The following is a 26,768-nucleotide window of genomic DNA, read 5'->3' on the forward strand; positions in this document are numbered from 1 at the left end:
GGTTGCATCACGGCCTGGTATGGAAACACCAAAGTCCTTGAATGGAAAATGCTATAAAAACTAGTGGATACAGCCTAGTCCACCGTGGGTAAAGCCCTCCCCACCATTGATCACCTCTACATATAGAGCTGTCGCAGGAAAGCAGCATCCATAATCAAGGACCCCCACCACCCAGGTTACATTTTCTTCTTGCTGCTGCCATCAGGAAGAAGGTACAGGGGGTTCAGGAACAGTTATTACCCCTCAAATATCAGACTCTTGAACTGGAGGGTATAACCTCACTTGCCCCATCACTAAACTGTTCCCGCAATCTATGGACTTCTAAGGATTATTCATCTTATGTTCTCTATTTATACTTTTTTTTTGCACTGTTTGTTGTCTTTTGCACACTGGTTGTTTGTCCATCTTGCTGGGTGCAGTCTTTCATTGATTCTGTTGTGTTTCTTGGATTGACTGTGTATGCCCACAAGAAAATAAATCTCGTGGTTGTATATGGTGACGTATAAACTTTGTTAATAAACTTACTTTGAACTTTGACACTGTGCCTTTTTGGAACGTTCACTAAAATCTAAATTTGATGCACTTAACAACCAAAAGTCTGAAGATGTGATTAAGAAAATAATCTAAACCAAATGACTACTTCCCAAACAGTGAAAGGGAATTGCAATTAATATTTATAACAAAACCTTGAAGATTAGGATTGCAGCATATTATTTCTGTCACGGACTTCTCTTCTATATTTTTCCAAAATATTTTATCAGTTTCATATTAAATCCCATAATTATCTTTCAATGCAGAATACCTACTGGATCTGTGTGAATTTTGCATTCAAAACCTCAGTTTCTCTTCAGACACATTGAATTGATGACATCCCACTGTGGTTTGTCTTCCACCATTAAGCTAACAGATCATTATATTCTTTGGATGATAAGGGGCTTAATCAACCGGGATAATTTATACACCAGAATTCATAGGGTCTATTCCACAACTTAATTAAAGACCCTTGCAAAAGAAAGCAATTCAGCTGAACCTGGATGCATCAAAGCAGCACATCACAGAGGCCTTATTCACAATCATCTTATCAAACTGATATTAATGGATGTTTTTTCACTCTGTACTATCAGTGAAGGGCTTCCCCTTCAAAGATTTCTTTGGCAAATTGGACGCTGATGGTGAGCAGCACAGAAAGGTTAACGACACTGTCTCAGCAGTGCTCCGTCATCTTCTAAATGAGCAGTCACAGACCTTCAGTCAGACTGAATTACAACAGTGCCAAGCCTGAACTGCAACAACCAGTACTAGGTAGCAGACATTGCACAGTCAAATTGGAAGGACGTTCCAGGTCATGCCCTTCAGGAGAGATGAGGAGAAAATTAGAGGACAAAGAAGTAACTTCATATTAACAAGCTGTAGCTGAGAGACGCCTGAGATTCGACTAATGAGAACTCAAGAAAAATATATCAAATGCAAAGTTTCTTTGAAAGAAGACACAAAGGACCAGGTGCATAAATTTCAAAGATGATAAATGAGACCCCATAAAGTTATTTTTTTCCATGGAAACCACAAAATAGGTAGAAGACTTGTGTTTCATCTGTCACTCCTTTGAGAGATGAATTTGATAAAAGTAAAGCTGGGCCAGAGTGAATTAGTTTTACTGGTAGTGATTCAAAGTATAGATTGCAGATCCTAGAAATGAGAAATAAAAACAAGAGACGCTGTTAAATTTCTCTCACTTCTCTAAGTTAAAACACGCCTTTTGTTTTTTTTAACATTTCCTCTTCTGATGAGTTTTTTAAAATCTGAAACATGAACTCCTTAACTCTGTACAGATTGCCACTGTCTTGCTGAATAAACAGAAAGCACTCGGGACTGTTGTTCTGCCCATCATTATGACTTCCAGACCCAATGGCTCTTTTGGGTATAACAACATTTTTTCCCAAAACTCTCTTCAGCCAATCATTTCAAGTTGAAGATCTCTAGTTATTCCTTTCCCTGGTCTTTCCAATTCACTCTTTCAAGGCTTCCCTCAGTTTTACACTCTTCCCTGAGACCCTGGCTTAGCCAATCTCACTTTAAAATTTGTTACTACTAGAAAAGAATTGACATAGTCCCTCAACCTTTACAAACCACTAGAAACTTGTGCAATTGAGGCAAACACACTTTATTAGGTACAGGAGTGGGACCTGATGTGGTCTCCTGCTGCTGTAGGCCATCCACTTCAAGGTTTGACGTGTTATTCATTGGAAGATTCTCTTCTGCACACCACTGTTGTAACACGTGATTATTTGAGTTACTGCCACCTTCCTGTCAGCCTGACCCATTCTGGCCATTCTCCTCTGACCTCTCTCATCAATAAGGCATTTTTGCCCACAGGACTGCCGCTCACTGGATTTTTTTTTTTACTTTTCATACCATTCTCTGTAAACTGTAAAGAGTTGTGTGTGAAAATCCCAGGAGATCAGCAATTTCTGAGAAACTAAAACAACACTCTCTGGCACCAACAATCACTCCAAACTCAAAGTCAGCTGGGCCCCATTTCTTTCCCATCCTGATATTTGGTCTGAACAATGACTGAACCTCTTGACCATGTCTGCAAGGTTTTTTGCATTGAGTTGCTGCCATGTGATTGGCTGAGCAGATATTTGCATTAATAAGCAGGTGTACAAGTGTTCCTAATAAAATGATCATCGAGTGAATATGTGGGCCAGAAAAGGCTCTGCCCAAAAAAACTCCTATCTGTCAAATTTTTCCAAAGTTGCTTATCTCAATGACATTCAGAAACAAATAAAATGATTAAAATGAGGGCAACTAAAATAATATTCATTTTTTATAAGAGCTCTTAAATAATTTAAAAATGCAGCATCGATTCTCTATTGGGATAATGGGCCTGTGGATCTTGTGCTCAGGAACTAACCTGAGTAAATACCCCACTTTAGATGCTGGAGTGTCACAGCAAATCTATACCCTATTAGAATCTGTGACAGAGCAGCGATTAATTTGCCAGCAAAGCTTTGTCAATAAATTTGGGAATTCAGAACATCCTGGATATGTTTCGACATAGTGGATATGTGTTGGCAGCTCACTGCAGAACTACCAGAGAAAACAAGAAAATTCTGGGCCATGTCTTTGGCAAAAGTACATGTTTAGGAGCTGATTAGGTCAGCAAAAGAATTGAACAATAGGAAACATTGCACTCAGTGAGCATTCCATGAAAAAAGTCTGGACGATATCAAATTTTCAACTTGCTTGTATGAGAAATGATCAGATCTGGGGAGTGGTTTTGATGGACTATACAATTCAGACTTACGGTTGCATGCTAATTCAGTTTCTCATTTCAAAAAAAATCTATGCTTCTATCACAATTATATTTTCATAGCTTTTAAACTATCATGACCTCTTTTGAAATGTATAGTCAAAATATTTTTTTTCCTCTACACTTCTGATAATTATGTTGTGTTTTTTTTCTTAACCTGATCACATGTTAATAATAATTAGATAAAAGAAACCTTGGTGATTCTTTACCCCAATTCTTTGTCTAAGCTTTACAAGACTGTGATATTTAGATTTCCTAGTTGTGATCCACTACCTAGGCATTACAGTGACTGCGTCAGAATCATTAGTAATTTTTATGGTATTTATATTTGTTATGAGTAACGTGGCGGCATGCCTGGAATCAGCAACCACTGTGGATCTAATCAAAAGTGTATTCGTTTGCCTGTATGTCTTTTTTAATGGTTACAGGTCACTGCTGGATACCAAGAACATCAAGTACTGCAGGACCATCCCAGCAGCGAGCTGCTCGATAGCGACGGGGTTGGACATATTCCGTACCACTGTTGTGCTGTGGCATATGGTCAAACAATCAGTGGGACTGATTGTCTTGGACATTTTTAGTGGAAACACAAGACTAGTGGAACACTGGAAAACTGAAATGCTGCAATTCTGGCTCACTGGCAAGACTGACAGTAGGGGGAGGGCTGCGTTGCTACGGTTGTGGTGAGGACAAGGCCTAGGCCATGGGATCGCATGTTGCACCTGCTCAAGAGACGAGATACCGAGGTGAGCATCTCTGCGGGTGTACAGGAATTAGTCTTGTGTTGGGGCCTGGCCCCTTCCATTGGTGCTGCTTTCTGGTGTTCACTCTGTGCTGCTCTCAGGAGCTGGCTCGGTGGAAAAGCAAGCTTGATCAAGGCAGATGTTGGTCAGACTGCACTTGGAATATTGTAAGCGGCTTTGGACCCCTAATCTAAGAAAAGATATGCTAGCAATGAAAGGGGTCACAAAAATGATCCCAGGAAGGAAAGAATTAACATACGAGTAGAGTTTGATAGCTCTAGGCCTGTATTTGCTGGAGCTTAAAAGAATGAGGAGGGATCACAATGGAACCTATCAAGATGTCTGGACAAAGTGGATATGGTGATGATATTTCTTATAGTGGAGTTGTCTAGGACAAACAGGACACAGCCTCAAAATTTATGAATGTCCATGAGGAAAAATATCCTAAGCTAGAGGATGGTGAACCTGTGAAATTCATTGCCACAGATAGCTGTGCAGGCCAAGCCATTGGGTATATTTAAGGCATAGGTTGATATGTTCTTGATTAGCCAGAGTGTTAAAGATTAGGGGAGAAGGCCAGAGAATGAGCTTGAGAGTGATAAAACAGCAATGATGGAATGACAGAGTAGGCTCTATGGGCAGAATGGCCTAATTCTGTTGCTATTTTTATGGTCTTATAGCCTAAGGACAGCATCCCATAAATCTAGTCATGCCACTCAGAGATTTGGGCTATATTGTTTTTTTTCATTGTGACTATGTTTTTCTGAAATATGATTATATATTTATGCTATGTGCTAGGTGCCGTTGGTAATGTCGTTTGCCCCTTAGCCCAGAGGAATGCTGTTTCCTTTGGCTATATTCATATATGGTTAAGTGATAATTAATTTGAATGGCTGTCCCTAGTGAGTCATCAGGAGAGGGAACTCCTTTACCAATTGAACCATAAAATTATTTATTCCACTTCTGTGAATAATTGAGTCAATGAGTGGAAAGCACAATGCCACAGAATAAATCAGTATCAAATTTGTAGTGAAAATGGAGGCAATTAAAACCAATTAACTGATTTCACATTGGTCAGCAAATGCATGAAAAAGCCTCAGAGAATATTTTGATAGGACTCTGGAAAATAATCCAAATAATTAAAAGGAAGGCACATGGTCAATTCAGATGTTCACACTTTCAAAGGGATAAGATGGAAATTTAACTATTTTCCCACTAGCCTACCAAGCAAATCGCTTCACAATGATAAACAACATGAAACAGCAAAGTAACACATGTAGGAATCAGAAGCAAAAGCCTGCAAATTCCATGGGTGCCAATCAAATAGCCCATAGCTAAAACAGAACATGCTTGGATAAATAAGGAAAATTTGATTTCCACACAGCTTTGCTGATTTAGTATATAGCTGATTATATAATTGCACATCAGTATATGCAGCATATGTCTAATATGCTGGCTATATCAAGTATTTGTTTCAAATTTGATTGAATTGCATGCAAGGAAAGTTCTCTTTGTAGAATTCACTCAGAAATTATATTGGTACCAAATCAAATAGATCCAGGTGCTTCGGGATTGTTAGCCTAGTTGAAATGGCTTAGGTGATCTTAGAGCCGTTCCCCATGTAAAAATACTATAGATGGGGAGAGTGGGGATCGTGGGGATAGTCAGAGGTTTTTTCTCAGGGTTGAAATGGCTAGCACGAGAGGGCACAGTTTTAAGGGGCTTGGCAGTAGGTATAGAGGAGATGTCAGGGCTAAGTGTTTTTTTTTTGCGCGGAGTGGTGAGTGCGTGGAATGGGCTGCCAGCAATGGTGGTGGAGGTGGATACAATAGGGTATTTTAAGAGACTCCTGGACAGATACATGGAGCTCAGAAAAATAGAGGGCTATGGTAACCCTAGGTAATTTCTAAGGTAAGGACATATTCAGCACAGCTTTGTGGGCTGAAGGGCCTGTATTGTGTTGTAGGTTTTCTATGTTTCTAAGATGACTAGAAAGACCAAAGCACACAGGGTATGGACCTCACCTAAGAGCCGGCTGAACACTTTTTATAGCATTGAAAGCATTTCCAGCACTGACTGTCATTTTGCCCCCTTCATTGCTGTACTTCCACAGCGAGAACTTTCCCTACTTGAGACACAATTTCAATAAGATGTGGTGGGCCAATTGTTGCTTGGGAACAATCTTAAAATCCTTTCTAACTCATACACGTCGGAGTTGTGCAGCTACAAGAAAATAAATTAAAACCTTTCCTTTAAGAGTCCATGAGAATGAGGGAGGCTTTGCTGAGTCTTGCAGATTTAATAAAGTCCTCCTCTTGCTCAGATGGTTCATGGGACATCCAGGTGAATAGATTCTCTGCTACTATTGGCAGACTCAACATTTATTAGCAGACATTCCCAGAAAGAAATTAAATTTCCACTTATAATTTCTAAAATGATAGCTTGCTTTGCTAATTGTTTTCATGGCTGCCATCAATACTATTTAAAATTCGTTAGCTAATATTTTGCTTTTTTTTCCTTTTTCCAAGAAAACCTGCCCTCAAGCCAGTCACTTTCTAACAACAAATGCTTGTGCATTTATATTTATTATATTGTCAGAAAAATGGATTAATAAAGTAGAAAGAAACCACTATATTTTAGTGCAATCACTGTCACAGACTGAATCCAACTCCACCAGGTGGATCCTGCAGTCAGCAGCTTATACATGACTGGGTAATGTGGTTTTATACTAGCTGGTGTTCACTGAAAAGGGAATGCTAATCAGGAAATCTTTCATTAATGCCATGAGATATGCCACATTTAGTTGAGTCACAGGCAGTGATTTGGCTTAACTTATTTCCAAAAGAGGGATGAATTTGGAGAAGACAAGATAAGCAGAGTTTGTGTTATTGCAGATTTGAAATTGATTGCGGTGATAATCATCAACGTTGTGGGAAGCTTTCAGAGTAGATCCCCTACATGGATCCCAATTTCCATTCTATTGCTTGTACAATTCACATTGCCATGTTACCAACATTATTGAAAATTACCTTTATAATTGCCAGGAGTGGGAGGAGGTGGAAAAATATGTAAATATCTGTACACAAATGTTTTGGAAAGATACAAAAGTTTAGATTACTGTACGTTATAGATAAAGAAATTAGTAATCTGTAGAACATATATTCATTCTAGAGAATCTTCCTGTTGACAAAACAGAATCATTCTGTTGATAAGCTCCCTAATGGGGACTTGCCAAATTTTTAATCACTGCACGCTAGGTTGGATATGAAGGCACGGTGGAGCAACATCCTGCTTCTTCTATTGTTCTTAACACTTCAAAAGTGGGACACTTTTACTCTTCTTTAGAAAAATATAATTTTCTTTTAATGAATTTGAGCTCTGGACTTGGGATTGACTTACCCAAGAAATGAGTAATGGTGGGATCTACAATACAACTAAGGCTTATTCACTGGATCACAAGGCCAGTAGAAATCCGCAGCTAATACATAAATCTCAAAAAATATTAAAATGACAGGGATGCACAGGACAATAATGCAAAAGATACTGAAAGTAAGTATTTTCTGAATGGTGCAGTAATGCAGAGTAATTTCAGATTGTATTAAATATTTTAAAGAATGCACCTAATTGTTGGAACTATCAGATAATGTCTCTGCTTGTATGCAGTGCAAATGAAAGGTGCTTTAGCAGACTCACCCAAAATGGTACTGGAAATGAACTCGGATACTTGGTTGCCTGACCGACTCATTTCTGAGAGATGGGTGAGCTCACGGTTCAGCATTCTCTTAAACTGTTGCAAAGACAAAAAGAGGAATTATCACCAACTGTTTTTATCAACCATTTCAATTTCACTTCTGAATCAGATATTTTCATCAATTTATACATTCCTCAAGAGTGAAAGGAAATGTAAATCTTCACATTTTTTTGTCAGGTATTGCATTAAATATTTTAACTGTGCTCTGTATAAACCTAGCTGGTATTCTAAAATGCATTTTAAATATGTTCATTGTTCTATTTTCAGTTATATAGGAATTGTTCCCAAATAATTGATGCTTCAAATGTTAAATATTAATTATGAATAAGGAAGAGCTTAGAACAGATTAAGTAGTGTTTGACTTGCATACAAAATTATTTACTTACACAATAAACAATGATATTATAATTATGTAGCTACATTGCTAATGAATTAGTTCTAAGACACAGCAAGTACGTAAAAACATATGTTCATCTTACCTTTAGCATTTATTTTAAAATGGTTGGTAAATTGGGTATTTAAAATTGTGTTTAATCTATAGACCCATATGGAAGTTCAGTTTTATAATTTCCCTACACAAATAGCTGGATTTATTTTGATATGAAGTATGCAATCGTAAATTTAGTGAGATCATATATTAAATATTTTTCTGAATATGATAGCAGCTTAATTCTCTATTACTCCATTATAAAATCTGAAATCTTATAACATATTTGTAAAGAAACTGAAAATTTGTTATGACTTATGAAAGGATTGTAAACATGTACTTTGGAACTCAGAATGTTTATATATTAATAAAAGAACATACAGCATACTTGAAGATTTTTCTCATCCCCTTCGCTACACAGCTTGTTCTAATTATATATTGTTTTGAAAAATAAAAACTTTTATATTCAAAATGCGATAGTGGAAATTCCTGGTCAGTCTCTTTTTGTTTCATTTATTTCTCTTTGCTCATAAAGATAACATTTTAATTCTGATGAACTTTTTTGATATTCATTTGAAATTAAAATAGCAAGAGCTACAAACTGTCAATATGGAAATAAAGTCTGAGGTTCAGAGGTTTCAGCATATTAACCTAAAGCCACATAATCTCACAAAAAAAGCATTTTCAAAAGCAGTTCATAATTAATTTACTCACCTTGATATAACCCCAAGAAACAGACAGTAAATAATTTGCTTCAGGCATTTTGGCCCAACAGAAGCAACAACAGCCGTGGACAAAATAAGTATCTAGCTGGTCAATTCCACACGCAGAGTTTCAACAGCAGGTCACAATGTTTCATTAGCAGTTTAAATGTTTGAAGAAAATTTGTCCCAAAAAACAGTATATTCTTTCACTGACTGAGAAAATCCAGTTCATGCAGTAGATCCTGGGAAAGATGCTATCTGCGCATTTGCACTGACAGAATTGAGATAATGAAATCAGGGGGTCACATGGAACTGAGACCATACACAAGTGTGTGCACTTCACAGCACTTATGAATTATGAATAGCTTTGGTCTCTTCGCTAGAGGGGGTGGGGGTGTTACTTCATATTAGTCTCTGTATAAAGGGGCAAAATAAATCTATTGTCTGCAAGCTTACAGAATCTAGATTGTTAAAGCATAATATAGGAAATGACAGAACATGGAGGATGCCCAATACTTATGTAAATTAGATGTCTTATTTATGTAAATTAAATGCAGATGGTGTCCCCATTTCAGTGGAGAATAGAATCTGATTTTAGCACCCTCCTACAGTACTGTCAGATACTTTTCAACATAATGACAAATGAATAGTCATATTAGCAGTCCAAGATAGAGGTATGATCTGAACCAATCTTCTCAATTGCACAAAATGAGGAGAATAAAAATAGTATTACAATGATTTACAATAATAATTAGAGTAATTCGATGAGGTTTAGATTTCTCTGTTGACACACAGAATATAAAATTAAGGTTTGTTATACTGATGAATTCCATTTCACTGTTTTCTGTCCAAGGAGTTATTAAAATTTAAAAGAGATATATTTTCAGAAGCAAGTATTTTATTAAGAGGCTATTTGCTGATATTTGTACATGTGTAGGTTTTTAACTAATGTTATTTGAAATTATGGATATAGTGCCAGTAAGTAACCAAGTTACTGAGTGAGTGCTTAACAACGTATGGTATCGTAATAAATCAGTTTCACCTTACTGAGACCACCCAGGCTAGACATTCCTAATTATAAACACAATGTTTTGTATGGTTTCATTAAACATTTACAGAGAAACTGCCTTCCACAGACAATGCAGAAATTCCCAATATTGAAGGAACTGATGCAATGATGAATATTTAAAGCTTGTACTACAACCTGCACTCCCCATAACAGTTCCCCTTTAAATCCTACATGAAGCACAGTGCCTGCATAGAAATGCTATTCACTCTGTGTCTGATTGGCTTTCAGCTCAGCTGCAGTGACATCACCTTGGCTTTCTCTGCACTGCTGATAAAGAGCATTAAAACATGGGAGGGCAGCTACATTAAGGAGCCCCCCCCCCCCCCCCCGAGAATCTTGAGCAAGTCAAAGTAGCATCACAAATTGAACATTAGAACTCCACTGGTATCATATCCTGCACTATTCCTCCAACTAGTTACCTAAAGAGTTCCTGCTATATATTACATTACCAATGAACAAAGAAGTTGCCTGGATTCTCATTTATTTTGCATAATAATTTAACTTGCCTCTGCCACTGAATTCAAGGGAGCAATTGTTGTGAACACATAAACCAACATACCCTCTCCAATGATCGTGGCCAGTGCACCTTATGTAATAAGATTTGATGACTTTAATTTGTCTGAAGTTTGGTTTAAAAAAAAATCAATTGACAATTAGTCTTATGTTCTCCACAGATTTTGCCTGCTTTCTGTGATCTCAAACAATAAAATTTTAAAAAAATTTAAATTACGTACAGCTTCACAGGTGAAGGAGAAAGCTCATGGAGCTTCTTTTCAACGGATCACCAGGTAATAATCAAGAATGAAGAGAGAGAGGTATTTTTTCCCACAGTGTCGTTACTCTAACCAAAATGCTCACCAAGGTCTATCTAGTTTAAATATGATATTTTTCACTGAAATGAGTGATTCAATTTGATAACACATCATTTCATTAAAACATCTATCTTTGAAAAATTGACTTGGACCTAGTAGAAGGTTTAACAGAGGCACATTTACAACATTTAAGACTACCCATCAACATTACAAACCAATTCTGACATGTGTACATGCTAATGTTGAGGTTCCATTATAGTACGTCAGAATGGGCGCTCATAGGAAGCCTGAAATGCAAATTGCAATAGTGCCTGTGAAGAATACTGATCTATTGCCAAGGACCAGCTTGCTTACATTTAGGATTAAATGGGCAGATTTAATGCCAATAGCTACACAGCGGTTAAATTACCGAACAGCCATCTAGAGACCTTGATTGTTGATTTAGAGACACAAATTCTAATCCCTCAAACAGTGAATGGGGTTAGGATTTAAGTAATTAAGTGAATCTGGATCAAAAAGCTAACATCTATAATATTTGTGGAATAATTGTTCTGTCATTTAGAACTCAGATGGTTCACTGCTGTGCTTCAGGGAAGGAAATCTCCTGTCCAGACAAAAGAACTATATGTTATTTGAAATCCACCAATGTGGTCAATTCTTTAATACCCCTTGGAAAAAGCATGAAGGGCAGTCATTGATGGAAAATAAATTCTAACATCCTTCACATCCAATGAAACAATAGATAAGGTAAATGTTTTACAGTCTAGGGGTAATGTGACTGATGGGTCAATTTCCCAAGAGTACAAAAAACCAGGGCATTCTTCCAGGAGTTGGAAACTGTGTTCTTCCACATGGTCAATAAGCCTCCAAAGGTGTGAATGAACTGTTTCAAATTTTTCAAAAGATCCTGTCACCAGATTATGATTAGGCCACTGCATCTTTCTTCAGAAACATAGATAGATTTGTGATAGAGCAGAGGTCTAAAGAAATAGCAGATAAAACAGTAATTCTTCACATTGAACCAAGACAATGAAGATCAACAATTCATATGACCCCAGAGGGAATCACAGAAATGCTCTGTTTTGCTCTTACCCAATGACTGTAATTTCCAGTCGGAATCACTGATCAATACTTGGGTGTAATCCTCTAATTTGGCTTAGAATTACGACGATGCATTGGTGTAAAAATTGCTTTACACAATTTCACTTTTACAATTTCCTCTCACATGACAGAAAAATGCAGAGGACAATTACTGTAGTAGTATCTTCCCTTCACAAGGAGTTAACAGGCCCTTAGGGTGTCAAGGTAGCATGGTGGTTAGCAGAAAGTCATTACAGCTTGGGGCGGTGGAGAATGGAGTTCAACTCTGACGTCCTCTGTAAGGAGTCTGTATGTCCTCTCCGTGGAATACGTACATTTTCTTTGGGTGCTCTGGTTTCCACCCACAGTCCAAAGATATACCAATTAGTAAGCTAATTGGTCATTTGGAAGTTTTCTGGTGATTAGGCTAGGATTAAATTGGGGGTTGTCCAGCAGCACAGCTTGAAGGGCCAGAAGGGCCTATTCTGCACAGTATCTCTAAATAAAATAAAAAATATTCCATCTCAATGCTGTTACTTTCATCCTTGTTACAAAAAGAGTAAACTCAAGAATGGCTGTGGCTTGAAAACAAGTTCAAATTTATGAAATAAGTTGTCAAAATCATCTTTGAGTGGTTGCATGTCAGATGTAAAGGACATCGTTCTAGACTGTTACTATAAACCATGTAGTGCAGCTTTAGATTATTCCATTCTCACTGAACCATTTTGTCTTTTTTCTCTTTTTTTAAAGTTTGCTTTTGCTTGGTTCTACTAAACTTAGAACATAAAATTTGTGTTCTTATAGGGTCCTTCAAATAATAGCAGCTTATCAAATAGCTGGACTGTTAATAGGCCAAAGGTCTGTGTGGTCAGAGTCAGACTCATTGCTTTAATTGTTGAAAACTGGGAACTTTGTCTCCAGAAGCTTAGACTGTATATGTGAAAGGTATCTGAACAAATATCATACACGCATGAAGTCACCAAAGTGGCAAAAAAACAGCATAAATGTAGAGAGCAGTCAGACTTATTAAGAATGGTAAAGAAACATCAAGAAGAATGATAGAAAGACAGGTAATTAGAATCCATTCCTCTGCCTTTGATTTCTGTGAGGGATGATTTCTTCATTGGTGACTCATTGATATGTCTTTTTAGTTTATAGGAATTGTTCTTGTGCTTTGCAAATCCTTTGTACTGTAATAACTCCTTAGTAATTTGGACATTTTTTTCAGATATACTGTCGTGCCTTTTAAAATATTCAGCCCCCAACCCTTTGTATAGATAAATGAGTACTACAAATAGGGATGTTCATCAATTTAACAGAGAATTTTTATTTATGAGTCACATGCACCTCCCCCCCCCACCAAGGTAGAACCCACAAAACAGAGTAAACTGTAAAGCATGAAAAACTAAAAATTCAAAAACTGAAATGTCAGCAATTCAAAAGAATTCATCCCCCTTTGCTCAGTAATCAGTTGAGCCATCTCTTGCAGCTATTACAGCCAGTAGTCTTTTTGTATAAGGCTGTATTAGCTTTGCACAATGTGATGAAGCAAGATTTGCCCATTCCTCCTCACACAAGACCTTCTTCCACATCTTTACAGCAACTTCTAAATGGTGATTTAAAAAGACCTTATGGGCAAAGATATGTTTTTTTAAGCCAGGGCTTCTTCCATAAATGCCTTCTTTGTGCAAGGATTTAGAGACTGTGGAGCCATGAACATCATCTCCAGTTGCAGCCACTGACTCCGCACTCCGAGTGACTGTTGGTGTCACAGTAGCCCCTCTTACAGGTGCCATTCTTCTCCGATGACTAAGTTTATTGGAGCAGCCTATTCTAAACAGTATGACTGTGGTTTCATATTTTTTTTGCTTTTTCATGATGGACTGTTCTGAGCTCTGAGGTGCGTTTGGTGCCTTTGAGATGGTCTTGTACCCTTCCCCAGACTTGTGCTTCTCTATGATCATTTCCCTAACTTGCTTTGAATGCACTTTTGGCTTAATTTTGGTTTGATTTGTTGAAAATCTACCATGCTATTGGACCTTAGAGAGGGGGGGGGTATTTATTCAGGTGATCCTCCAATTTTCTACATAAATAAATTATGTGAGTTAGTAAGGCAAATTACTGCATTCCACCTGAGGAAAGTTACTGTAGTAATTACAAAAGGGATGAATACTTCTTCAGTTTCACAATTTTGTTTTTTTTATTTTAAGTAAATTTTTGGCAGATATTGGAATTTTTCTTTTGATTTAATATGATGTGCAATATTTTGAAGATTAGCTGAAAAATACTACTTTAATATATTTTAAATGTAGAAAATGAGACAGTAAAATGTGAAAATAGTTGTGGGGGCTGAATACATTTTCATGGCAACTGTAGAAAACCTCTGAGTTTTAAAATCTGTTTTACGAATTTTGCAGGGATGCCAATAATCCTGAAATTAAAATTATGAAGATTGAGTAAGGAATAACTCCATTATCTTACACTGCAACTCTTGAGAAACCAGCCCAGATGCTGTGGGCTAGAATCCTGTGTTCTATAGACTGTGTGTATGTTTGCAAAGCTGTCCTTTTAACTTCACTGATTATTGCTTGCCATTTACATTAAGAACTGAAGAGTGGCTCCCATTTACGACAAGAATCTGAACAAAGAATATTGTGTAAGCTTGGCAAAAAAAAAACAGATGCGATTGTCAGCAAGGAGGAGATGCTAAATCCAATCTGCACAGACCGCAGTCTTCCAGTGGGAAAGTCAAGGATCTAGTTGCAGAGGGAGGTACAGAGGCTAAGGTTTTGGAGAGCATTGATTAAAACTGAAGGTATGATTGTGTTGAACACTGAGCTGTAACTATAAACAACAGCCTGATCTAGGTATTCCTATTGTCCAGGTGATTCAAGGATGAGTGGAGAGCCAATGAGAATGCATCTGCTGTAGACCTATTGAGGCAACAAGCAAATTGTAGTGGCTCCAGGTCCTTGCTTAGGTAAGAGTTGATTCTAGGCATGACCAACCTCTCAAAGCACTTTGTCACAGGAGATGGGAGTGCCACTGAGTGACAGTCATGGAAGCAGCTCACTCCGCTCTCCCTGGGAAGTCAGCGAGGGGAGGGTCAGATGTTCCTGGCCCAAAGTACCATTCTATAGAAAGGAAATACCTGGAAGAACCTCCACCTGACGAAGTGACAATGGTGCATGCAAATCCAAATAAAATTGTATTGTGCCATGCTTAGAAACAATTGGAGAATTCCTGTCATTGGACACCATGACATCTCTTGTCAAATAAGAAGCCTCTTGTTGATAGCCATCTTACTCTTCCTTAGTGATGAACCTGTAAGTTTTTGCATGTTCACCACCACTTGGACAGAGTGCTTGGGTATGGTACAAAAGCAGTTTGAGAGGATCTTAAAACATCTATCACTAATAGAGGCTTAATATCAATACTAACTCATTTCTAAAAGAACACATGACAAGTGTGGAAACTCAGCAGCTGCCTATACTCTTCCTGTTATGGATGTATATGTTGATAATAATATTATTAGAAGTAATTATTGCATAGAACCTATGTAAGTAACTCCTATGATCATATAAGGATATCTATCATCCATTCTCTTACACAGGACTGCCATTGTCCCATAAGAGACAGAATCAGATCAGAATTAGAAAATCAAAACTGGGTACCTAAAAAGAAATACTTGCCATCAGCAACAGGATATTGCCACAACTTATAAACTAATGGTCTGGTACTTCATTCACTTTACCAATAGACTGGGTACACTGGCTCAGAGACTGTAGATGAAGCTGGCTATAAAGGAGCACTAATAGGAATATTTGTCGCCTAACCAATGAGGTTTGCATGCAAAGCAGCAATTTTGATATTCATATGAGATTACTTCCTAATTAAATAAAAATGTTTTAACCTTGGATTTGCCGAGGCTCTGATTTTTGAACATTTATAACTTTCCATAACATGCAAAGCATGAAGCAAAATGTTGTTTTACTCATAATCAGAAAGGACTTTTCATGAGTAACAATACAATCCAACTTGGGTAACAGTATTATCCAATTTAAGCTAGGGCTATGAATGCACAGAATTGCAACCCACAATGTTAAATTATGTGAGGTCAGCTGAAGCTAAGCCATAGGGGGGGCTATATACCATAAACTTCAATCATTACTTTCTTGGACTCCTGTTATATAATTTCCTATTGATGCGGTTGCGTCCCAACAAAATTTGAAAACGTTGAACCTATTAATGCACCCATGGCCACTTCTAACTTCATCGGCAACTATTTCAATGCTACTCTTGAGCGGTTGACATTATTGGTTTGATATTTTGACATTTTATTTATGCCTATCATGTACAATATTTGGAGGTGCAAGGTGGAAATTATTATCTATCAAACGCAATTTAAGTAACTTGACAGCGCTATCTGTCTTACTGCTCCAGTTAGAACACACCTTGTAAAATTGTTTCTGAAATGTCGTAAAGTAGCATGACTGATCTTGGGCTTCAACTTGATGGGAAAGAGCCAAGTAGCTTGGCACAACCAGCAAAGCAGACAACTAAACTAACGCTATAAAAGTTATACACAATTGTTAAGGATTTAAATCATTTTTGAATGTATTAGTTTAAACCAAAACAGTGTAATAAAATGGAAATGGAAAGGAACAAAGTTTAAAGAGTACCTATCATTTCCCATTCAGGATATCCATATAGTTGTTGTTGACATATAGACATCATAGTATCAAATTTATGCAAAAGTTGAAACAAATAGCAATACGATAGTGATCAGTCTTTCAATAATCTTAAGTAAAAGGTAAATATTAACCATTTAAATATGGGAGCACAATTCTCTTGTTTCCTTTGAATTATACCTGAAAGGAGCTGAAAACCTAGTTTAACTCCATCTAAAAGATAGCACCTGCCACATGTTGCATTTTAGTGGCAACATATATACATGTGCTCATATTTTTGAACTGGGACTTTAATATCAGAATATTTCAAGGAAGTAATCAGGAAATTCAACAACTTGGAACAAACTTCCAGATGGAGGAGGCAATTGGCATAAAATTATTTAAGAAACAATTAGGTTCTGCATTTCTTTAGATGGATCAACAGAGATAGGTCAACTGGCTTCCTCATCCAAAATAAACTAAGTTAATTGTCACTACCTATTAGTATTTTGAGAAATTATTTCCCATCAATTCCTATTCTACAGGCCTGTGTACCTGGACTGATTCAGCACATTGTACATCATCTTCAACAGTCAACACGTGACCTACCTGCACTCTTATTTAAGCATCTGAACAATTTTCAAATGCAGTGCAGATTTCAACTTAGAATACTTCTGAAAATGTATCTTTTCAAATTAGTGTAAAGGGAGTCAATGTCCTGGTAGATAAAGTAAGTTCTGTTATATATACATACATGTTTATATAGTTAAAAAAAAGGATTAGTGTGGGAATTTCTCAGTAGACTAAGGCATGAACCTGCCATTTGGTCTAATGTCCACTCATTTAAATTCATGACCTGAATTGCCATTTGTAGTTATTCCCGATCATTCAGCACATGCTCAAAACATTTTCTTCCAAATGTTACTCAATCTATCACTACTTCAGATAGAATTGTGACATCAATTAAAAAGCAAATGGAAAATATAATGTTTATCAAGATTATCAGCAGGAAACCTTGCCCTTTTTAACTTGGAATCCATAGTGATCACAACATCAGGACAGAATAAAGGAACTTTAGAAGTTTAACAAGGAAGCAGACAAAACAGAGAGCAATCACATCATGAAAGTCAGGTTGTCCAAATTCACATAAATAAATCTCGCATCAAAGGCAGATGGTTCCATCACAGATTCTTATGGATTGCATTCCACAAATCTTTGGAAAACAATGGTACTATATTTAGGAACAATCAACTGGTGTAAGAACATGTCAGAAATATTATTGCTTGTGGAAGCAGATATTGTTGGTTGAGAGACACTTAGAAGTTATGTCAACAATATAGCGTAATAATGAGTATCCACTTAAATTAATTCTGTAAGTAATGCCTTCATGCAGATTGCTTAGACCATAAGATATAGAAGCAGAACCAGGCAATTTGGCCCAAATGAGTATGCAGAGGGAAGTGAAAAAGATAGAAAGTCAATTTGCAGCTTTAAAAAGAGTACTAATCTGCATGCTAAAAATTCTGATAATGATGTGAGTGGCACATGTCTGGGTTACCTTGAGACTTACAATGTGAAAACTAATGAGAAACAAGCAATATAGCTAGTGGCAAGTGGGAACGGCAAATTAATTAAAATAGAATTGGACTCTGGCTTGACTGTTTCAGTGAATCCAGAAAATGAGTTTGAATGACATTTCAAAGATACTGAACTGAAGGCTGCAGGCATCCAATTAAGAATTTGTACAGGAGAAAAGATAACTCCTGTGGGAATGACATTCGTAACAGTGAAATGCAACAGCCAACAAGCCACATTGTGTTTGTATCTGGTACAAAAAAGAGGGCCAGCATTGTGGGTCTGTGTTTGGTTGAGAAAACTACAACTTCATTGGAGATCCACCTTTTGCGGCCACATCCACTGCAAAAGAGTTAATGGAAAGCAAATTAATAAAGGTACAGCAGTGTTCGAGGATGCTATTGGAAAACTCAAATAGCCAGAGAACTAAATGGGCAATGCTGGTAGTCCCAGTAGCCTAGAATCATGTAAGGTTCCATGGTGATTTTAAGGTCTTCATCAACCCAGTAGTGAAAGCAGGTCAAAATCCTTTCCCAGGATAGAGGATACCTTTGCAAATCTTTCAGGAGGAAAACATTTAGCAAAGTTGACTTGGTTGAGGTCTACCTACAGATGGAGATGGAAGAAGGGTCCGAAGTGTTCCTCACCATAAACACTCACAAAGGGATTTATCACTATAACAGGCTTATTTTCTTGAGTAGCATCATCACTTACACTTTGGCAGAAAGCCAAGGACCAAGTGCTGCAAGGCTGACCAGGTGCTCAGTATTACCTGAAGGACATCATTGTTACCAGAGAGGATGACAAGGAGCATCTCCAAAATCTCAAGGCAGTGTTAAAAAAGATTAGAAGATTATGTGCTCAGAGCATGACACAACAAGTTTAAATTATTTAAACCAAACATCACTTACTGTGGTCACACTATTGACGCACAAGGATTACACAAGTGTGCTGAGAAAATCCAAGCAGTGCCGGATGCCCCAAAGCCAAAGGATATGTTACAGTTGCGATCCTTTTTAGATTTTGCCAATTATTATAAAAGGTTCCTGCCAAACCTAGCCATTTTGCTCCACTCCTTGAACTCATTATGACAGATTGGGAAGAAATGGCAATGAACAAAGCAGCGTGGGGTGTCCTTCCAAAGGTTAAAGGAAATAGTGATGTCAGACACGGTTCTCACACAGTGTGATGCACGTTGAAGCTTGCCATGCACTGTTCAAGATGCCAACACATCCAGAAGAAAGGAGTCCAGAGCTGTCAGAATCACTCCCACGAGAGTTAACTCCATAATCACCACGGAGGAGGCCCCAGAGCCCAAGATTGTTTCACCTGCCAAGCAGATTGATCCCTCTTGTCTGGAAAGACATTATCCCACAAGATAAGAAAGCCTCTGAGGCAATTAAATCTTTAAGCCTGAATGGGACAATTTAAACTTTCCTATGCTGTGGATGTCTGTATAATAATTATATTTTATAGCATATCATGTATTTAAGTTGAGATCCATTCTATATTGAGTTGGAGTTTATAGCTAAGGAGGAAGGAATGTTGTGTATTTAACATTTCAGTAATATTTGAGTAATATTGTAAGAATATTGTTTAATTGAGCATCTTGTTGGTTTAACTAATTCATTACAGGTTATATGTAAAAATATGTGAATTGCATATGTCATGATGCTACCATGTGAGGCGTGCGCACCTCAATTCAAATAAAACTTTCAATACACGAGTTGTCTCCCAGCTCCCTTGTTTTCCTTCTGAATAGTTTTATATTTTGGAGTTACAAGACATAGCAACACACATTGCAGAATCCTTTTATTTTTACAAAGCACTTACTAAATTTTCCTGTGCTTTGTGTGGGTCCTGACCCAGACCACAACAACTTTGTGCAGAACATTATCTGGACCACAGCAACCTCATGTGGGGCACAATCTAGAGCATGGCAACATTTTATTTTAAACATTGGTATCAGTGAGAAGAGGGCATGTACTGGGTGATGGAGGATCTTAACAAACTGGGTTGCTTTCAAGGTGCAGCACTTCCTGATTTATTTACACAGATTTTTCCAAGAGCAATTCCTATTTTTAGGACAATGTTATTCTAGCTGTTATACTTTATGAAAATATAGTTGGAAGTAAACAGAGCAATATCATGTAAACTCAGGAATGGGCTTTCTTCAGTTAAAGTTGACTCTAAATCTTATTCTTATTTTAAAATCTATTAATAAAAATTAACCAAAATCTGAATGGAGATCGATCTACCATTTGTATGCCATATCCCCTGCAACAGAGTCAACTGAAAGCATATTAAGAAAGGTACTGGATGATGCCTTCACAGTGTCCAGTGATGGCATTGGAAATCTCAATCAAATCAAGGGTAAAATAGTGTCAAATGAAAATGCCACACCTAAGTTTTAAAAAACTTATTTTATTCCTTATACCATCCATGAGAAAGTAGCCAGTGAGCTAGAATGCATGGAGGAATTCTTTCCAAGGTTGAGTGGAGCCCATGGGCAATGACAGAGGTCCCAGTAGCCAAGAAGAATGGATCTGTGGTGATTTTAAGGTCACCATCAACCCAGTACTGAAAGTAGATCAATACCCTTTGCCCAGGATATTTGCAAACCTTTCTGGAGGAAAACACTTCAGTAAAGTGGATTTAGCTGAGTCCTACAATAGATGGAGATGGAGAAGTTCCCGAAGTATTTCTCACCATAAACACTCATAAAGGGCTTTGTCGCTATAATAGGATTATTTTTGGAGCAGCATCTACATCTGCTCTCTGCATAAAGCTATGGACCAGAGGTGCAAAGTTGCCCAGGCACTCAGTGATACATGGATGACATCATTGTTACCGGTATGTATGCTAAGAAACTTCTCCAAAACCACAAGACTGTTCAAAAGATCAGAAGATTATTAGCTCAGAGCATAATGCAACAAGTGTGAGTTCTTTAAACTGCATATCATTTATTGAGGTCACATGATTGACCTCAATGATTACACAAATATGCTAAGAAAATTCAAGTAGTGCTGGATGCCACAAGACCAAAGGAAGTGTCATAGATGTGGTCTTCTTTTGGGATTTTCAGTTATTATTAACAGGCTCCTGTCGAACCTGGCTACTTTGCTCCATGCTTTGAACTCATTACTTCAGATCAGGAAGAAATGGCAATGGACAAGAAGTGTGAGGTGACTTTGCAAAAAGAAAAGGAAATGGCAACATCAGACACTGTACTCACACGTTAAGATCGATATCAATCAGTGAAACTTGCCTTATGGTGTAATGCAGGTGCAGTCATGTCACATGGTATGATTGATGGAAGTGAACACCTCATAGCCTTTGCATCACATTCCCTTACTGCCACAGAGGAAAATTACACACAGATTGACAGAGAGGCCTTGAGTCTGGTTTAGGGTGTAAAACGTTTCAACCAGTACTTAATATGGGAGAGAGTTTACCCTCATTACTGATCATCAACCACTCGTGTCCATTTTCAATCCACAGAAGGCTGTTCCATTAACAGCAGCAGCATGAATGCAGAGGTGGGCTCTGCTTCTTGGAGGGCATAATTACAAGATCAAATTCAAGAGGACAACTCACCATGGAAATGCTGATGGATTGTCTTGTTCACCCTTGGAAAAGGAAATAACTGAAAATGTTTCAGAAGTGGACACTCCTCTTGATATATTCTCCCTAATGCAAGTCAAACGTCTCCCTATTATGGCAGAGATAATCCAAAAGGAAACCAGAAAAGATTCTATATTCTCTCAGGTCTACATGGCTGTGCAAAATGGTTGCAATATGCCCCAGAAACTCCAAACCCCTCATTTTTACCAGTGTTGGGATGAACTTGCCCTTGATGGAGGTTTTCTTATGTGGGGCTTCAGAGTTGTTGTGCCATCCAAGCTGAAAGGTAAACTGTTGGAGGAACTACACACCAATCATCTGGGCATGGTCAAAATGAAAGCACTGACTCGAAGCAGCTTGCCGTCCACTGTTTGGGAAGCTAACACATCCAGAAGATGCATCACTCCGTCCCTGAGAATGGCCTGCATTGTCCAGGAAAAGGATTCATGTGGACTTTGCTGGACCATTCATGGGCACAAATTTTTTTGGTAGTGGTGGATGCAGCTGCAAAGCGGCTGGAAGTGTTCCCAGCAGCCTCACACCATTGAGAAGATACTTCTCAAAGCATCAACAAAGGCTGATGTTCCAGACACTTGGTTAGCGACAACAGACCACAGCTTGTGGGGGCAGAGTTTCATCCATTCTGGAAAATGAATGGAGTAAGACACACTTCATCTGCACCAAACGGCTCGGCGGAAATGTTTGTCCACAGTCTAAAGAACACACTGCGAGCGAGGTCAGCAGAACACACAACACTGATACTGAATCAGTAGCTCACCTACTTCCTCCTTGCATATCAGAATGCAACATCCTCCACAACCAACAACTCACCAGCTGTGCTGTTCCTGGGTTGTCCCTTGCATTCACACTTGAACCTGATCAAACCCAGTCTTAGAAGTAGTATGCAGGACAAACACCTGAGACAAATTGAGGGTCCCTCAAACAAGGAAGTTCAATGTTTCACTCTTGGACATGTAATTCTCTCACGGGAATCCGCAGGTGACAAATGTGGATACTTTTGGAAAGATTAAGGACAGAACTGTATCACTCCCCTACACAGCAGAGATCGAGTCCGATATCATCTGGAAACAACACCACAATTAGCTGAAGAGAGCAGAGTCAATTGTTAGAGAAGAAAGGAGTCCACAGCTGTCAGAACCACTTCCTGCAGTCCCAGAGTCAACTCCTACAATCTTTATGGAGGAGGACCCTGAACCTGAGATTGTACCACAGCCACTAGTCTCTCCTGCCAAACAGAGCGATCCCCCTTGTCAGGAAAGACATTACCCCACAGAAGTAAGAAATCCGCCTGAATCTAGGCCTGAATGGGACCATTTAAAATTGACTATGATGTGGATGTCTATATAGTAGTTGATTTATATAGTGGACTATATACAAGTATATATTCTATATTGAGTTAGAGTTTATAGCTAAGCAGGGAGGACCATTGTGTAATTTAATTTTTTAAAAGTATTGAGTAATATTGTAAGTATATTGTTTGATTAACTATTCTTTGGTTAAATAATTCATTATGGGTCCTATGTAAAATCATAGAATGGCATATGTGGCATATACATTATTATGCCACTACATCATAAGTGCTTGTCTCACTTAAAGTAAAAATAAAGAGTACATGTTTATCCAGCTCCTCCTGTTTTTCTTTCAATTAATTCTATGTTTCAGAGTTATAAAATATAACATCAGCCTCCTCCACTCCAGTAAAAACAACCCAAGTTTGTCCAACCCCTCGTATATCACATGCCCTCTAATCTGGGCATCATCGTGGTAAATCTCTTTTAAATTCTCTCTAAAGCCTCAACATCCTTTCTAGAATGGGACAACTAGAAATGTATGCAAGCTCTAGATGTGGCCTAACTTGAGTTTCACAAAGTGGCAACATAACTTCCTGACCTTTAAAATCAATGCCCTGACTAATAAAGTCAAGTATATGGTTCTTAACCACCCTATCAACCTGTGTCGCCACTTTCAGAGAGCTAGGAACTAGGACCCCAAAATCCCTCTAGTCATCACACTTGCCCATAACAGTGTACTCTCTCTCTTTACAGTATTTGTTGAAATACTGTGTGAGGTAGCTGAGTAATTAGATGCCAAGAAGAAAGCAGAAGGCAATGTATTGGCTGTGTGTTTGCTAGATAGACCACACAGCATTAATTTACTGGATGCTGTGTGGCCCACCAAGCAAATATATTAAATAAATGGTAGAACATGTACCACAGTTGACTATTTAGACTTTCAAACTAACAGTCAAAATATGGACTATTTTCTTTTCTGGGTATTCCCAGTTTCAATCCAAGCAGTACTAACATCAACAACTCAGTGATAAAGTTAGTACAGATGCCTGTAGCTGATTTTCCCGAGGAATCTAAAATTCTGCCACAAGCTTTATGATAGATCCCCTTTAATTATTGGTAATAATAGTTGCCTTTAGTTTACTGTTTGCGATCAGTGTGAATGGAAAGGTTAGAAGCTGCACACGCCTACATTCCAAATACTTCAGTGCCTTTGTACTGTTAAGTAGCCAGGAACAAGACAGGAAATGCAAGTCACTCTTTAAGCAGATACCCGGTGCCTCCTGTCAGTCTTCAATGACGTCTTTTGGGTTTAGCAACACAGTCAGGAACTCAGCAATGATCTGGCCAGAAAACAGTCACAGCTTGTGCAACTGCAATAGATGTGTTCACATTTGTATTGCAATTTCCACCCCACATTGTTCCACTGACTTGTCTTCCTTTCATAGTTATCAGGAATACAAGCATCCTGTTTTTGATAAAGCAATCATGGATAACTTTTAACCTTTATTTCAAGCACAATGAAATATTATTGTCATTTCCATTCTTTAGCTGCAACCATTCTCTCTCGGGACAACACTTTAAAACTTTAAGGCATTATCATTATACATTGAACCTCGTTTAAAAAATCTGATTTCTTTTTGGGAGACATTAATTTGTTTTATGTTGGAGCTGTGATGTTCATAATGATGCATCTTATATTTAATGCATTTGAGAACAAAAAGTATTTCAAAACAATTATTCCTCACACTTCATACTTTCTGGCTGAGAAATCAAAAATTCAACACATTCAACTAAAACACCATGGAGATGTTTTTATACTTCCCCAAACAGTTCCCTCAAAAACCCCTTTCAGTAAAAAAAGTTAAATCTACCTTTACATATCATGATTTGTAACACAATTACAAAACATTCAAAATTTCCAATTCATTTCAATCTGTCAATCTGTTGCTTGAATTTGAAGTTAAATGATGTTAATCTGTGAAATTTTCCAGTTGAAAAGTTAATACTGGGGCATGCATTTAAGGTGAGTGGAGAAACGTTTAACGGAGATGTTAGGAGTAGTTCTTCATAAAAAACAAAGAGCAGTGAAACACTGCTGGGACTGATGGTAGAGGCAGATACAATAAGGACATTTAAAAGACTCTTAGATAGACACAGGAATGTAAGAAAAATGGAGAATATGGGCAGTGTAGGAGAAAAGAGTTAGGTCAATCATGGGGTAGGTTTACATATGTTGGCACAACATTGTGGGCCAAATGGTTCATATTGTGCTCTACTGTTCTATGTCCTAAATACATACATGTAGTTAGATTTGCAGTCTCTTTGATTCATTCAGAAATGATTGTTTAACTTGTTTCCAGGAACCTGTTCCCTCTATGTTTTGGACAGAATGTTGACCAGATACCTTACCAAAAAGAAATACATAAATGTACTGGGACTTCACCTTTGCAGATCAAAAAGGTGCACAGCCAGAACAACTGTAGTAACAGACATGGATGGATGTTGCAGTGTTAAGAGGCCACTGCTGAAGCAGAGGCTGGGGATGGGCTGAAACAATGGAAGAGTTTATTCTCATACATGCATCCTTCTCCCCTCTGGCCTCTTTTCACCTGCCTATCACCTCTCCCTGGGTTCTCTCTTCCTACCCTTTCTCCTGTGGTCCACTCTCCTCTCCTATCAGTTTTCTTCCTCTCCAGCCCTTTTATCTTTCCTATGTACCTGGCTTCACCTTATCACCTTCTACTATCCTCCTTCCCTTCTCCCCCACCTTTTTATTCTGGCATCTTCCTCCCCAGTTCTTTCCAGTCCTCCTGAAGAAAGACCTCAGCCTGAAATGTCGACTGTTTATTAATTTCCATAGATGCTGCCTGACCTGCTGAGTTCCTCAAGTGGTTGTGTGTGTTGCTTCTCACATCCAGTTTCCCTTTGTCCTACCACCTTTTCCAATTCGGCACTACACAGAACAAAAGAATTTGCTTTTATTCTTCATCCCAACCTCTTATAAAACTCATTCCTCCATGCATTTCAGGAACTCTAAAGCTGCAAATGCCTAGCCAGACAATATCGTAAAACATGATGAAGGACACATCATGAACGGTCTGACATCCTTAGCCACCAGCTCAGATACTGGAACTGTCTATAATTTGAGCACACAGATAATAAAAGTGCCAGCTCCCCCGACACTCCGCCAAACCCAGCAGAGAACTTGGCAAACACACACATTTTGTTGCAGAGGACTAATTAATACATCGAAGGCTGAATGATGTGCATGTTAAAATGTTATTGCAACCCAGGTTAAGAAAAACCAAATACGTAATGTTAGAAAACTCCACCTGTGGAGGGTTGAAGATGTGGTTTACCAATTTTTTTAATAAAGGGAACTTGGGGAAAAACTATGTGAGAATGAAGCGTGACTGACACAGGCGCAAACAAGAAAGAGAAATGCAGCAAACTACTAGAAACTAAAGATATAAACTGTTAAAAGTGAACTAGTAGTGAGTATCTCTACCCTACTTACTTGAAAACCACAGGGTGAAACCCCTGGAGGAGAGACGATAGTGATAAAAGTGACAGTGTTAGTGAAGCTATGACTATAACAAGCAACAGCTATAACGAGCCAATATTGGCAGAGACGAGCGTCCAAGATCTCTAAAGAGTAACCAGGAATTAGTTCAGTTAAACCATATC

General features: G+C 38.0%; 1 protein-coding gene across 6 annotated transcripts in view; it reads right to left on the reverse strand.

Moving 5' to 3' along the window:
* Positions 1-26,768, reverse strand: part of pde4ba (phosphodiesterase 4B, cAMP-specific a) — a 579,805-nt gene that overhangs the window by 18,306 nt on the left and 534,731 nt on the right. For 5 of the 6 annotated variants that reach the window (XM_073063172.1, XM_073063171.1, XM_073063170.1 and 2 more), the window contains one exon: positions 7,750-7,843. In XM_073063172.1, the coding sequence (XP_072919273.1) occupies positions 7,750-7,843 (94 nt within the window). Of the gene's footprint in view, positions 1-7,749; positions 7,844-8,948; positions 9,241-26,768 lie in introns of those variants that run through there. The other variant, XM_073063175.1, reaches the window with a different exon arrangement.

Source organism: Hemitrygon akajei, chromosome 12, assembly GCF_048418815.1.
Source record: "Hemitrygon akajei chromosome 12, sHemAka1.3, whole genome shotgun sequence".
In the NCBI taxonomy this organism is placed as follows: Eukaryota; Metazoa; Chordata; class Chondrichthyes; order Myliobatiformes; family Dasyatidae; genus Hemitrygon; species Hemitrygon akajei.